This window comes from Rhinoderma darwinii, chromosome 1 (assembly GCF_050947455.1).
Source record: "Rhinoderma darwinii isolate aRhiDar2 chromosome 1, aRhiDar2.hap1, whole genome shotgun sequence".
Lineage (NCBI taxonomy): Eukaryota > Metazoa > Chordata > Amphibia > Anura > Rhinodermatidae > Rhinoderma > Rhinoderma darwinii.
In genome coordinates this window covers 134,513,356-134,528,039 of record NC_134687.1, presented here as the reverse complement: position 1 = coordinate 134,528,039, position 14,684 = coordinate 134,513,356, and the positions used below count along the sequence as shown (strand labels likewise).

General features: G+C 39.7%; 1 protein-coding gene across 2 annotated transcripts in view; it reads left to right on the top strand.

Moving 5' to 3' along the window:
• GAB1 (GRB2 associated binding protein 1) overlaps nucleotides 1-14,684 on the top strand; it is a 128,963-nt gene that overhangs the window by 103,923 nt on the left and 10,356 nt on the right. Inside the window, exons 4-7 of one of the 2 annotated variants that reach the window (XM_075860404.1) lie at nucleotides 648-1,243; nucleotides 3,977-4,056; nucleotides 4,146-4,449; nucleotides 14,168-14,257. In XM_075860404.1, coding sequence (XP_075716519.1) covers nucleotides 648-1,243; nucleotides 3,977-4,056; nucleotides 4,146-4,449; nucleotides 14,168-14,257 — 1,070 coding nt within the window. The remainder of the gene's footprint in view (nucleotides 1-647; nucleotides 1,244-3,976; nucleotides 4,057-4,145; nucleotides 4,450-14,167; nucleotides 14,258-14,684) is intronic. The other variant, XM_075860405.1, reaches the window with a different exon arrangement.

Genomic DNA, 14,684 nt, shown 5'->3' with positions numbered 1-14,684 from the left:
TCACTGAATCTGGTCGCTGTAATACGTGCTGTGCTTTACTACCTAAATTATATTGCATTTTAACATTTATTTTTATTTTTCTCTTGTGCGGTCTCCTAACTTAGACCTGTTAAAGCAGGCTTTCCTCAGCTCCTGTGTTCTTTCTCTACACTTACATAACTTCTATAATTGGAGATGCATAAACAACAATTCTCTAATATTGTACTTAAAATCTGGAAATAATTCAAGTTTTCCACTGATTCGCTACCTGTTGATGCGCTGGCAGTGAAACTGAGGGGAATTAGCCGTACAATTGTTCATGCCATTCCCTAATATTTGTTCATGTGGCAGACTAGGTATGGCAGTATTCAGCAAGAAACTTCTCTTAACATAAAAAGATTAGTAGAAGGAAAAAAAAAAAAGGGGGGGAATATACGTTTTGCTGAAATAATTTTCTCCCTGGTATGTTCAATAAATATAAAGAAATAATTGTTTAGAAAAGCAATATTTCTTAAAATGGAAACGGCACATTAGAAAATGGAATCATATGTACTAATATGTAATGCCTGCTCGTGTGATTTAAATTCGGGATATTTATTTCATTTTCATTCTTGGCTTAATTTTTTGTGGATGATAAATAGTGATTTTTATATTTATTCCATATTCAGATCTCAACTGGATTTTGCAAAGTCGGTACCATCTGAAACAGACTGCAATGACAACGTTGCTACTCATAAGAGTTGTTCTTCAGCACACAAGCACTCCGTAAATGGATATTTCCAGCAATCTAGCGTATATGACTCTCCATCCCGTGCTGGATCATGTTCAGAATCTAGTTTGTATAACCTACCAAGAAGCTATTCACAAGATGTTTTACCAAAAGCAGTGTCTCCTTCTGGTACAGATGTAGATGGGGATCAGAGTGTTTTTAATATGTCTGGAGCCTCCTTATTGGAATCACAGCTAAGGCATATGTCTGTGACAAGCTATGACATTCCTCCCAGCTCGGGAAGCACTTATCAGATACCCCGGACTGTTCATGAAAACTCTTTAGGGCAGTCTACATCAAAGTTAGAGACTATTGCAGATATTCCCCCACCAAGGCCACCAAAGCCTTATTACTCTTCTGAGCGCTCCCCAGCAGAACACAGTTTAACCCGCACTGCCTCAGAGACTGACAGTAACTACTGTGTCCCTACAGGAGGAATGGCCGCATCACGCAGTAATACAGTTTCCAGTTTAGAGTTAAATAAATATAGGAAAGGTAAGGTTACAAGTTACTTTTTATGTTTTAATGAAAAGTGCTTCTTGCATAAATTGCTAAAGTAATGTGTTTTGTCTTTTGACATTAAAATGAAAATTTCAAATATATATATATATATATATATATATATATATATATATGTGTGTGTGTGTGTGTGTGTGTGTGTGTGTGTGAAGAAATGATCGCAGCACTCCAATAGGTTGTCAAACAAAACTGTGGTTTATTGTTCCATGTTTCAAAGGATAAACCTATACAGTCACGAAGTGCTGCTTGTTTTCTTCCACCTTCTATCTCTCTCTCTCTCATATATATATATATATATATATATATATATATATATAATCTCTTTTTTGCATGGTAAACTGAACTTGTGATTTCTTTGCAAATGGTTTATCTCCGACACTTAAGATACAATGAACTCACAGTCACGCTCTCACACTGTAATGCGTTACCTAGAATCCAGAAATCGGGTGGAATCTACCAGCTAGCCACCCAGCAATTACTCTTATCACACTTTCCCTAATTACTCCAAAAAGGCACAAAATAAGCAAAAACTATGGGGGGAATTTATTAACACTGGTGCTTCATACCCCAATCCTAATAAAAAGGAAGTTGGAGTATAGTGCACCTAATATATTAAGGGGCGCACGCCTCTTAATAAATGGCCATCCATGCACCAGAAAGGGAAATCTACTCTAGGTATGTTCTGGCGTATATTTGCACCATAAATTAAGTTAGTTTCTGGTGTAAATCATGGTAAATTTACCGATCTGCGGTAGCCCCGCCCTCCTGCCCTCTTTTGCAACGCTACACTCGCTTTTAAAAAAAAATAGAGTAGAAGTTAGTCACAAATGTAAGTAAACTGGTGTGTACCAAAATGTGCTACTTTTTTTTTTTTTTTCTTGGACCGAATACTGGTGTTTTATTGTTTTAATAGATTTCCCCATGTATCTTTAGCAAGCACATCATACTAGCTTTTATTTATAGGTTTGTGAAAAGTCAATCTGTGCACAAGGGTCACAGCGAAAAGTTTAATGTGGGAGATTTGCGAAGCTAAATGCGCAAGAATTCTGGCTCAATCTGCGCCAACAAATGGCTTTCATGCCTTGCGCCAGATTCGTATTTTAGACCCTTTTGCTGCTCACTAGACATTTTTCAAACGAGTATACAAAAAGGGCTTGGCTTGGCAAAAGCCACACACAGGTCTGTGGCTTAAAATGTGTCAACGTTTCGACGCAATATATTGGTGTAAAAGGAGTGCACCAGTGTTGGGCTGCATTTCTTTTCCATGGATATCAATATTGGCATTATAGTACACCTAAAACTACTCTGGCATGTCAAGATGTCTTATCTGGGATTTCACTCCTAATTTTAAAGAATTCAAAAAAATGTTGTGGCATAATCTATAATCAACACTGGTCAGCCATAACCTTAAAACCACTGACCGATGAAACAAATCACATAGATTATCTAATTACAACGGCGCCTATCAAGGGGTGGGCTATATTAGGCAGCAAGTGAACCGTCCGTTCTTGACGTTAATTTGTAGGAAGCAGGAAAAATGGGCAAGCGTAAGGATTTGAGCGACTATGACGAGAGCAAAATTGTGATGACCACACAACTGGCTCAGAGCATCTCAAAAATGGCAGATCTTGTGGGGTGTTCGCAGTATGCAGTGCTTATTATATACCAAAAGTGGTCCAAGGAAGGTGGCCAAAATGTATTGATGAGTGAAGGCTAGTCCATCTGATCCGAACCCACAGAAGATCTACTGAAGTAGAAATTGCTGAAGAAGTTTATTGCTGGTTATGATAGAAAGTGTCAGAACACACCGTGCATTGAAGCTTGCTGTGTCGTCCCAGATTGGTCAGAGTACTCGTGCTAACACATGTCCACCATGAATTGCTTACAATGGGCACGTGAGAATCCGAACTGGACCATGGATTAATAGGAGGTGAAAAATCACATCATTATGTGGACCGTGTGCGTCACTTTCCTGGGGAACAGTGTGCATTCTGGTGCCCTATGGGAAGAACGCAATCTGGCAAACGGCGGAATAATGCTGAGCAATGTTCTCCTGGTATTCTTGCGGATTTTACTATGACACGTACCACCTACCTAAACATTGTTGCAGACCAAGTACACCTAGGGGAACCTACACAATATGAGGCTGGGGGTTTTAATGTTGCTGATCGGCATATACTTTTAGCTAGTTTAGTAAAAAAAAAAATTTTATTAAAGTGGATAAATCCGCTTTAATATACTTTTAATAAGCTACTCCGTACTCCTATTAGCCGAAACGGTCCAAAAAAATTTTTGTGCCGTTTTGGATAATAGGAGCAGTGAAAGAATACACTGGACTCATTTATGAGTTTGGTGTATTCATATGGGGAGTGTTCTCCCTGCCTCCCCCTGCCCCTCAGGCTGGTGGCTGACAGGCTGCTTTGCATATACGTGCAGTCCGTCAGTCACCGCAGAGAGGGGTACGGAGAGCACTTCTCTGATGAATACAGCAGACTGCTAACTAGGAGGTGGCCAGCAGCAGAGACCAAATCTTTGGGGTTTACAGAAACCGATGTCTTTCAATAGGTGCCGGTCTTCTGTTTTGGTTATGGTTGACATGTTTGAAGTGGAAATACCACGCAATTCACTTAGTTATCCACCTATGACGTTGCATTTGTTAAATAATTTTACCTTGTTGCTTTGTAACATTTTCTATATTTGTGTCTCTAGATATGAGTTCTCAAGAGCTGTATGATATTCCACGTCCCTTTTCCAGTGATAGATCTAGCTCACTTGAGGGTTTTCATTTTGTAAGTAACTATATTCGCTTCAAGTTGAACCCGCATGACAAAGTATGCCTTTATGCATGGCTATTAAATGTTTAACCTTATTCTTTCAGAAAAACAGAAGCATGTTGGCAATGGGAAGTTTCTCTACAGAGGAATTAGATGAAAACTATGTTCCCATGAACCCCAATTCTCCTCCTCGGCAGCATTCCAACAGCTGCACAGAACCTATACAAGAAACCAACTACGTCCCTATGACTCCAAGCACATTTGATTTCTCTGCATTCGGGATGCAAGTTCCACCACCAGCTCACATGGGGTTTAGATCCAGTCCACAGACCCCGCCAAGGAGGTCTGTGCCCTCCACGGACTGTGGGCCTCCACCTGTGGATAGAAATCTGAAACCTGACAGAAAAGGTAGGTTGGGATTACAGCACAAACTGCTGCTTACTGCTGCCTCTAGTGAGCAATATTACCAAATGTTGCTAAAAGTTTAACCTGCTTTAAAGACTGGTGATCGGTTGGTGTGTAAAGGTGCTAATGGAATCTAATGCAAAAAGACTAGAAACTAACAGCCATTATTTTTATTTTTTGGTGTGTAGTTGGGTTAACACTAACCGCTCGTTCTTATGAAGTACTAATATTAAATGCTCTCAGGGATGGAAAGCTAATCCTTACTAAGGCCTCATGCACACGACCGTAAAAACTCCCGTAATAACGGGCTCATAGACTTCTATTGGCGACGGGTGCCTTCCCGTTTTCTCACGGGAAGGTGCCCGTGCCGTTGAAAAAGATAGAACATGTCCTATTTCAGGGCGTAATAACGGCACGGACAGTCCATAGAAGTCTATGGAGCTCTCGTAATGACGGGTGGCTACATGTGTGCACCCGTCATTACGGCAGCGTTGCTAAGCGACGTCAGTAAATAGTCACTGTCCAGGGAGCTGAAAGAGTTAACTGATCGGCAGTAACTCTTTCAGCACCCTGGACAGTGACTACCGATCAGTATAAACCTGTAAAAAATAAAAATAAAAGACGTTCATACTTACCGAGAACTTCCTGCTTCCTCCAGTCCGGTCTCCCGCCCGTTGCCTTGGTGACGCGTCCCTCTCGACATCCGGCCCGACGTCCTGGATGACGTTTCAGGCCATGTGACCGCTGCAGCCAATCACAGGTCAATCACAGGCTGCAGCGGTCACATGGACTGCCGCGTCATCCAGGGATGTCGGGCTGGATGTGAAGAGAGGGACGCGTCACCAAGACAACGGCCGGGTAAGTATGAATTTCTTTAACTTTTATTACAGAAAAGGCTGTCCCTTCTCTCTATCCTGCACCGATAGAGAGAAGGGGCTGCCGATTAGTGCAGTGCTATTTTGCCGCCAAAAACGTGCCCGTAAATACGGGTGGAATACGGGTGACACCGGACCCATATTTATGGGCACGGGTTCGTAAATACTGGTGCAAAACGGGTGGAATACGTGTGACACCGGACCCGTATTTACGCCAGTATTTACGGGTGGGAAAAAATACGGTCGTGTGCATGAGGCCTTAACTAATGGTTCTCTGAATATAGAGATAAACAGGAGTTCCTGACTATTAAAGGCATATTACCCCTTTTTGTTTTCAAATTTTCTATATGGATTTGTTAATGAGAGGCCGGACATGTCTTGGATTTGTTGATCTAGTTTGTAGCTCATTTGGTTAATCGGCTATGTTACCATAAACACACAAACGTGTATATACCATTTGATATCGGCTGTTATCATGACCCCTATTTTGATGCATTTCTACAGTGTATACAGAACATTATATTTATTCATTCTTTGGGTTTGACCATAATATCTCATCCTAAACCTTTTAGAAGCTTGCCTTTGACATCCCTAAAATAATTGGTAATGCGTGAATGACCCAGCAGTCTAGAGGAAAGCATCGCATACTGTTATTCCTCTGTTCCGCTGACTGTTCAGTAAACGTTTCAGGTTTAAATGCCTTTCGTCTTACATCTGCCGTTTTCTTTCATAAAAATCAAATATCTACATTACTGAGAAGTTGCATAATACACAAGTTGCTTCTTTTATAAAGGTAACATTACTAATCATGTATATTTATAAAGACTATAGCCTTACACTAGTTGTGGCAGCAAGGGAGTATAGTGTTTTTTGAGTACTGTCAGTCAGACCTCCTTGCCCCTTCTTCCCTCACTTCAGTGTGATTTTGGCTTTGAGTCAAACCTCAAGGGATTGTCATCCAAAAATGACCTAGTGTTTAAAAATTTATTTATTTTTTTTCCATGTCATTATATAAAAATAAAAAAAATCTTGACATTTTCCCTCATGCCACTAATAGACTGATACTTCCTGTTCTGTAGAGATCACTTCTCATTATCATCACTGGCAGGATTACAATGGAAGGTAACGCTACTATTATAAAGCTGGGGGCAGATCACACAGAATCCAACACTGACAGTAGGAGAGATACACAGCTCCCGCCTATAGGAGTGCTGCCTGACCACCATCTGAATGGCTGTAAGAAAATGGCGCTCATCTATAAAGACTGGCATAACGACTGAGCAGTACGCTAGTCTGGAGAGCAGAATATTGCCAACGTTGCCACGCAAGTTGGAGAATAGAGCAACCACTACTGAAATAACACCAAGATTTGTGGCGTAAACATGGACGCTCATTTCGGACGATCATGCCTGTTTAATTAAATTGTTAGAGGGGAATACGCCACTGCTAGACGCCACACGGTTTAACTCCCCTTGGAACAAAGGATCGGGCCTGTTTAAATCAAACATGCTCAACACTTCTTTCCCCCAAAATCTGCCGACAGCCAGTCAGGGGAGATTGAGGTGACCGCCATACATTGCTGGCTGATCACGTCGGCAGGTTCGACTTATTTCATATGTTTATGGCCATCTTAAGTGCCAGGCCCCATAAACATTAGGTTATGGCAGGTCCCATATAAATAAGTGGGGTTGTCGAACAGTCAGCTTTTATAAAGTACATTCATATACACAATAGTAATAATACAATCAATCACATTAAAGGGTTAAAACACACATTGGCTCCAATTGAATTGATTTATTCATACTAAAATTTTACTTATTCCTTCACTCCTCTCCAGATCTTTTTTTACGAAAAGGTTTTATGGGTTTTCTTTGTTTTTTTTCTCGTCAAGATTGAAGCAACTTGTTTTATTGAATTTGACATCTATTTTTTTTAACCGTGTTTTATGAAAGGAAACTGCAGTTACAAATAATGGTCGCAATTTGTGTAAATGAATTAGTTGTTTTTTTTTTAATCAAATTAATTTGATATACCTGAAAATAATTGCAATTCTGTTGTAACATTAAAGTTTCCACATTTATGTTGTGGGTTAAATAGGGTAAGCACGCTTTGCTCCCCATTTGCACAACATTATTTTGCTTGCATGCGGGTAGAGAAAACAATGGGCTTTGTGCATAAAACCAATCAGCAGGACCATATATTCCAAGGTAACACAAGCTGGACGTAGAGTTATAACATTAATGGGGAAACGTATTGAAATGATAGATTGCGGGAACGAGGCAATACATATGATTTGTACTATTGTATAATGATATAGTCCTTCTTAATAAGTCTAAGCACAAATCCCAATGTTTAACATGCTTTGCTGCTGTGTTCATGTTCGAGTTCCTTTACATGGAATCGCACAACAAGGAGGATCGAAACCAAATGCCTTGAATTAAATTTCTTATGAAAATAATAATAAAATGAAACCTTTTTTGCCGTGTTGCTCGATAAACACATGGTATGGCTGATGTGACTATGTACAATGTTGACTGATTTTTGGGTAAATGGAATTTTGGAAATTGCACATAGATGGATCCAGTTTTTGTCTGACATGGAAAACCCATTTTTGTTGGGTTTGTTTCAATAAGTCTTTGAAATGTTGACATTTTTTTCTGTTCCGATTGCTGTGAGTTTTAAATTTTCATGAAAGCTGTTCAGAAAATCTGTTTTGTATATATGAATAGATCGTTCTGAAGTAAAATAAAACACATGCTCCCCAAGAATGACAATTGATATTTATTTCTTTAATATTGTATTTTAAGCTGCAATTGCTGTTTCTGTGTAGTAATGATCGTATCCCTTATGTGTGTGTGTATGCCCAATTGCACATGAGTAGGTATCTATATGATAATGTTGGGCCCATGTGTAAATTAAGAAATGGGGACAAGTCATGCCCTCCTAAATACTTTTTATTCATAGTCCCTACATTTGGGATTTTGAGGCCTTTTGGCAAGATGTTGTGTTTTAGACCTCTCCCAGCCGGGATGTTCCCGTTCCATCCTCCTTCACTCTTATGGGTTTGGGAAGTGATGCTACACAATATGAATCAATGCACAAACCAGATAATGTACAAGCAAGTATCACTTTGTTTAACTATACATGCTGCAATCTCTAAGCTGACAACAAGCAATTGGTATTATACTACAGCATATATGTGCTTTCAAAGGAAAAAGCATAAATACCAGAATTTTAGACCCCTTTCCTAACCCACCCATAATGCCAGGACCATCCTTTATAACCTGGATGCTCTATACATGGGCGTCATGCATACATGTTATAATGCATTTATACTATGGATAATGCTACTCTAAATCCACACGGCCACCACTAATTTTTGTCTACCCAGCCGCACCCTTATCTACTCTTCGGGTACGTTCACATGTGGCAGGTTTCCAAATAAGAGAGGAATGTCCAGCCACTCCTTGTGATAAAAAAAAAAAATCTCCTCCTTTATTCCAAAAATGTACAGGCAGAAAACATGCTTGCAGACAGACGGCCAGCATGTAATAAGGAAGAAGATTTTTTTTTATCACCTGCAGTTGTTGGACATTCCTCTTTTACGTGGATATCTTGGTACCCCACCCTCCTGCTACCGTGCACCTGTGTGATCTCACTACCCATGGAGCTGGTTAGCAAGGTCCTTTTCTTTGTTGGCCATGTGGCAGGTTTGTTGCTGAAATTTCTGTGACCGTTCCATATATAGTTGGGTGGTTATAAAAAAAAATCAATGGATCTGCTGCACAAACTGCCCCATTCAGATGACTAGAAGGAATTTTCAGATTCAGAAATTTCCGTAACGAATCTACCGTGTGTGAACATAACCCAATACCAACAACAAAAATGTCTGTGCACATATGCTTTGCACTCGTTTACAGATCCCACATAGCAGCTCAGGACCGGGAGCCTAAATTTTAATGGGAATCTTTGGTTTTTAGACCTTATAATGATGTAGGATGGACATAGTACACGTATCTGATCTTGTATAGGGGTGGGAGAGAGAGTATTCTTTTGTGATTTATAAATCCGTTTGGTTAAACTAACTACACTAACTTGGTCACGGGAAAGAGTTAATATTTTATAATACTTAGCGCTGATGGCAGAGCCCTGTGCATGGAGCATGTATGACCGCGGTACAGCCTCCGTGTCTTGCTGTATCCGTACATAACTCATCTGACGAAGAATGCCATGATTTTTCTTGGGTCTAATTCTTACGAAATTGACAGAAAATAACTTCTGTTTGCCTCTGATCGTAATCAGGGGCTTACAGAGGTACAGTAGACCTCATGAACTTCTATGACAGCCCTTATTTTGTACTATGTGCATGAGGTCTTAATCTTCAATATTTTTGGTCTCCGCTTTGTATAGTCATACGTGCATACGACATAAGCGTGTCTTGCGTTCTTGCCCTTTGGGAGTTGTAAATAACTAGCAAGCTGAAGTTTGTTCAAAATATTTTGCCGCTCTGTACACATTGTAGTGCCTGCCCCTTGTGATACTCCCAATAATTTACCTGTCTCATATACCCACCAGTATAATCTTGAAGTGTGGGAAGAAACTTTAAAGAGGCTCTGTCACCAGATTCTAAGTGCCCTATCCCCTATATAATCGGACCGGCGCTGTAATGTAGATAACAGCAGTGGTTTTTATTTTGAAAAACGATCATTTTTGACAAAGTTATGTACAATTTTAGATTTATGCTAATTAGTTTCTTAATAGACAACTGGGCGTGATCTTCCTTTTTACCAACTGGGCGTTGTGAAGAGAAGTGTATGAGGCTGACCAATCAGTGACTAATCAGCGTCCTACACTTCTCATTGTTCCAGCCCAGCTTCTTTCACTGCACAATCACACTGTAACAATGGGCTGGAAAATTAAAAAAACAAATTAGCATAAATCTAAAATTGTTTATAACTTTTCCAAAAATGATCGTTTTTCAAAATAAAAACCACTGTTATCTACATTACAGCGCCGATCAGATTATGGAGGAGATAGGGCACTTATAATCTGGTGACAGAGCCTCTTTAATTAACCAGAAGATAAAGGCACGAATTAAAACAAATATGTGATGCACATGTTGCCCTTGGTCGGATTAAAACCCAGAATCCCAGCACTGTCCTACCTCCTGTGTATACAGTACAGATTAAAATAGAAGTGTTCAAAGACGTGATACATTTCAATATGTTGGAGGAAATCCACTACAATTAGCTAACTTCGCATGCTATTAGTGATACATTTTTAGCCCTTTTGCTACCAGGCATTTTTTAGGACATTTTCACACTTTAGAATAGGATTTTTGACATTTTAAATTCAGGTTTTGTGTAGATCAAACGTTGACCTATTGTGAAGATGCCACTCAGCACTCATGGGCGCCTTCATACAATTTTGCATCAAAGCGTACCATTTTGTAAAAACAAAATGCAAAAAAATGAATGTCCAGTCTGACCCAGGTAGAGCTTTAGACGCACCACGCCCGCTAAAAAAAAAAGTTTTAAGATGTGTAGCGTTCATACACGCCACTCATGTCTATCTTCACCAAACCATCAATATTGAAGAGCTCAAAAATCTCTGTAATCCTGATGTCGCAGGGGGTGAATTAGATGTTCAAATACCCCTTTTCTTACCACTTTAGTAGGAATAGAAAAAAAAGACCCACATACCAACTTTGATTGGTAAGGAGGGTGATGGCATGTATCATATCCCTGGGATCACTGCAGGCGGTACAAGGGGAAGAGATGGCAGGTTCTGTTCTTTCTTCTTGCTCTCACTTGAAGCCCCCCCTCCTCCCACCCCCTCACACAGACAAAAAACAAGAACGTAAAACTTTTCCTCTTGCTGCTTGAGTTCAAACGAGTGCTGCACCCTGAATATTGTACCTAGAGCTTTGAGTCTGGTATTATTTGAAAGCAAATATTCTGGGTTTTAATTTAAAACCAGCTCTTGACCTTATATTGTGGCAAAATGTTAGTCTTGATGTATTACATATGTTCTTGGCAGAAAAAGGGTTAACCATGATTTTCCCGACTGACTACTCGTGATTTTAGGATCACATAAATTCTATTGCGTTGCTGGAGCAGTGAAACTACGTTGTCGCATTTTTTTTTCCTTGTTGCTTATGTAGTGGCAACATATTCCACAGCACTGTACGAAGATCGTTCACATCAGTCCCTGCCCACAAAGGAGCTCCTATGACTATTTCATACACACACGCGGCCAATTTCATAGAAAACCAATTTCGGTGTTTTTAGAGTATGGGAGAGACCCACACAAACACAGGGAGAACATGCAAACTTCATGCAGATGTTGTCTTTGGTTGGAATCAAACCCAGGACCTCAGTGCTACAAGGCAACCATGCTAAACAGTGCGTCATCTTGATGCCCATTAAAGGGGTAATCTCACCAAAACAATTTATCACCTATCCACAGGTTAGGTGGTAAGTGTTTGATTGCTGGGGGTCCCAACAGTTGGGACCACCACTGATTTAGAGAACGGGGTCTCTAATCCCCTGTAGGAAAAGCAGGTCACAAGTGCGCACTGCCGCTCCTTTAACTCTGACTAACTGAGCCAAGTGTGGTAGATAGGTAATATTTTTTTGGGTGGGATAACCCCTTTTAAACCTATTATGGCCTTCTGTGGTGCCAATAACGAGATCTGGTCATTTCTGGAATAAATTGTATTGAAAGTCTTCAATGAGATACTTATAGAATGTTCTAATAGGCACAGGACACTGTAAAAAGTTACTCGTAAAACTCTAATCCTAAAGTGGATCTGCCAACTGAATATGCTGCCCTGTTCAAGAAAATATTGTGCTGTTTGGCTAATAGGGCTTAACACCGAATACAGCTATAGGCTCTTAGCCAAACAGCAGAATATTTTTGTGCCGTGTAGACGAATGGTAGATTGAGCCTGTCCTCATACTATGCTGCCCTAAGTAACAGATTCACTTTAAGGGGCTGACGGCTTTCCGTTCTGCTCCGACAGAGAAGAGCAACGGAAATACCGGAAGCGCCGGTTCCATTGCCCGGCTGACACCACTTTATCGACTTCATAGTGACATGTCAGAAGTTTTGATTGGTGGGGGTCCGAGCACTGAGACCCCCAGCAATAGCTAAAACGAATTGGTAGAAGTGCTCGTGTGAGCGCTGAGCCACTTAGTTTCCATTCAACTTTTTCCGTAAGTCAATGTAGCGGTGTACGGCTCAATAGAAAGTCTGAGCCCGTATTCTGCTACGTCGGCTTTCTGGGAAAAGCCGAACAGAAACGAAGCTGTTCAGCGCTCACACGAGCACTTCTGTCGCTTCGTTATAGAGATTGATGAGGGGTCTCAGTGCTCGGACCCCCACCAATCAAAACTTATGACATGTCAGAAGTTTGAACGTTTAGTTACACTTTAAGCTGGGAGTGTTTTTTTTATTTTAGTTTCTTAATATCGGTTAAGTCTGTTAATACTCTGAGGGAGGTTCACCATTTAACAGTCCATCCAGTAAAAGTGAAACCCTTCGTTTTCATGCTGTCAGTTAGCAGTAGGTAGTGCTATAAAACTTTTGCCTATTGCTTCAATTTTCCACATACATGCATCTCCTTGTGAAATACATCCTGAATACATAATTGAAATGCTTGATTGCTATTGATTTTTGTAGAAATGCACTTCACTTTAAATTGCAGCTCTGAACAAAGGATTCTATGGTGATAAATGTTCCATTCTGGTTTGATTTGCGTTGCTTCAAGAAGCATAGTGTTTATATTCTTTTTAACATTTATATATGTTAACAATTAAAAATAGTTTAATGAACATAAGGAACATCCCAGGTGAGGGGTAAGTCTCCTCTGCCACCTTCACCCCATGCTCTCTTCTAAATTGTACAAAAACGTAAACTATATATTTGCCTTGTGAGCAGGGGGCAATGTTCTCCTTTGAAAAGGAGGGAGTGGAAGTGCTAATGGCACTTTACTCAATTTGCATTGCATGCAGGAAGCAAAATAGTAATTGACAATATTGTTCTTCATGGGAGACCAGAGTAGTCACCTTCCAACTGGAGCTTCTATTGCTAGGCAACAGCCTGACCTTTTTTAGATGATACCTTGAAGATGCTACACTTGGGGAAAAATAATATTATTCTTTAGGTATCTTGTACTGGAATTCACTATTTTATCAGAGATCCCTCTAAATTCCCATATCTGCTTAAATAGCAGGAGTAGGTATTTTTACAATTTGTATAGTTGATTTTATAGATTTTTTTTCTTTGTAAAAGAGACCTTTCTATTGTGTTGACTCGAGTCATGATGTTGGTTTTGTAGTTCCCTAGGTAGAGTTTCAGTACGTATGTTGATGCAGCGCTGTGCATGTACACTTTTGTCATCCTAACCTAATTTTAGTTGATAGATCTATATATATATATATATATATATATTATATAATATAATATATATTTTAGCAGTGCACAGTATACGTTAAATCGATTGATGATGAAACTTCTAGGTGAGTATTTGTTCATGAAGAGTTGAAGTGGGTTTTGGTAGTGGAGGGCCGTGACTACTTTTCTGAATTCTTTTGTTGTGCTGGCTTCAGAAAGCTTTTGGCATGTGGCAATATTTTTCTATTGAATTTGGTGCTTCCACTTTTAGCATGAAAGCAGCTCCGCTGTGAAACCTCTCTGGACAGGGTTGCTTTTGCTGATAAAATTAACCCTGCTGTGCTGCCTGGATTCCGCTGCTTTCCATGCAGAACTCCATTTTTGTTCTTCCTCCTGTTTTTTTTTCCAGACCACTGTTTTATTAAGAGAGTCTTCTTTTCGCCAATTAGGTCAAAGTCCTAAAATTTTAAGACCTAAACCTCATGGTTTAGAGCGAACTGATTCACAAACCATAGGTGAATTTCCCAGAAGAAACAAGGGTATGTATTTAGTTCTCCACCACGTCCTGTTTTCATCTGTTATGCACATCTTTATAGCAATGCTGAAATCTATAGTATATGGTGAGACCAAAGCACCCTTACCTGTGGCTTAATAAGGATCACTTCTAAAAAAAATAAATGTGGTGTTAAAATCAAGATTTTCTCTTGGTCATTTCCTAGAAATACCTTGTAACTTGTACTACTGTCTGATTAGATATGTTGTAGTAGTATTATTAACCAGAATAAAGTTGTTGAATATTTGATTTCCATTTCTTATAGTTATAATGTGAAACTTTAATTTCATGGTGTTCAAATAAATTAAATGGTGTCGCATGCTATAGTACTCCTAAACAAAGTGTTGAATAAGGGAAGGAGTCTATTTTCAGTGATGGTCTGTGGTATTGGACAGGACAGCTAATCGTTTTGC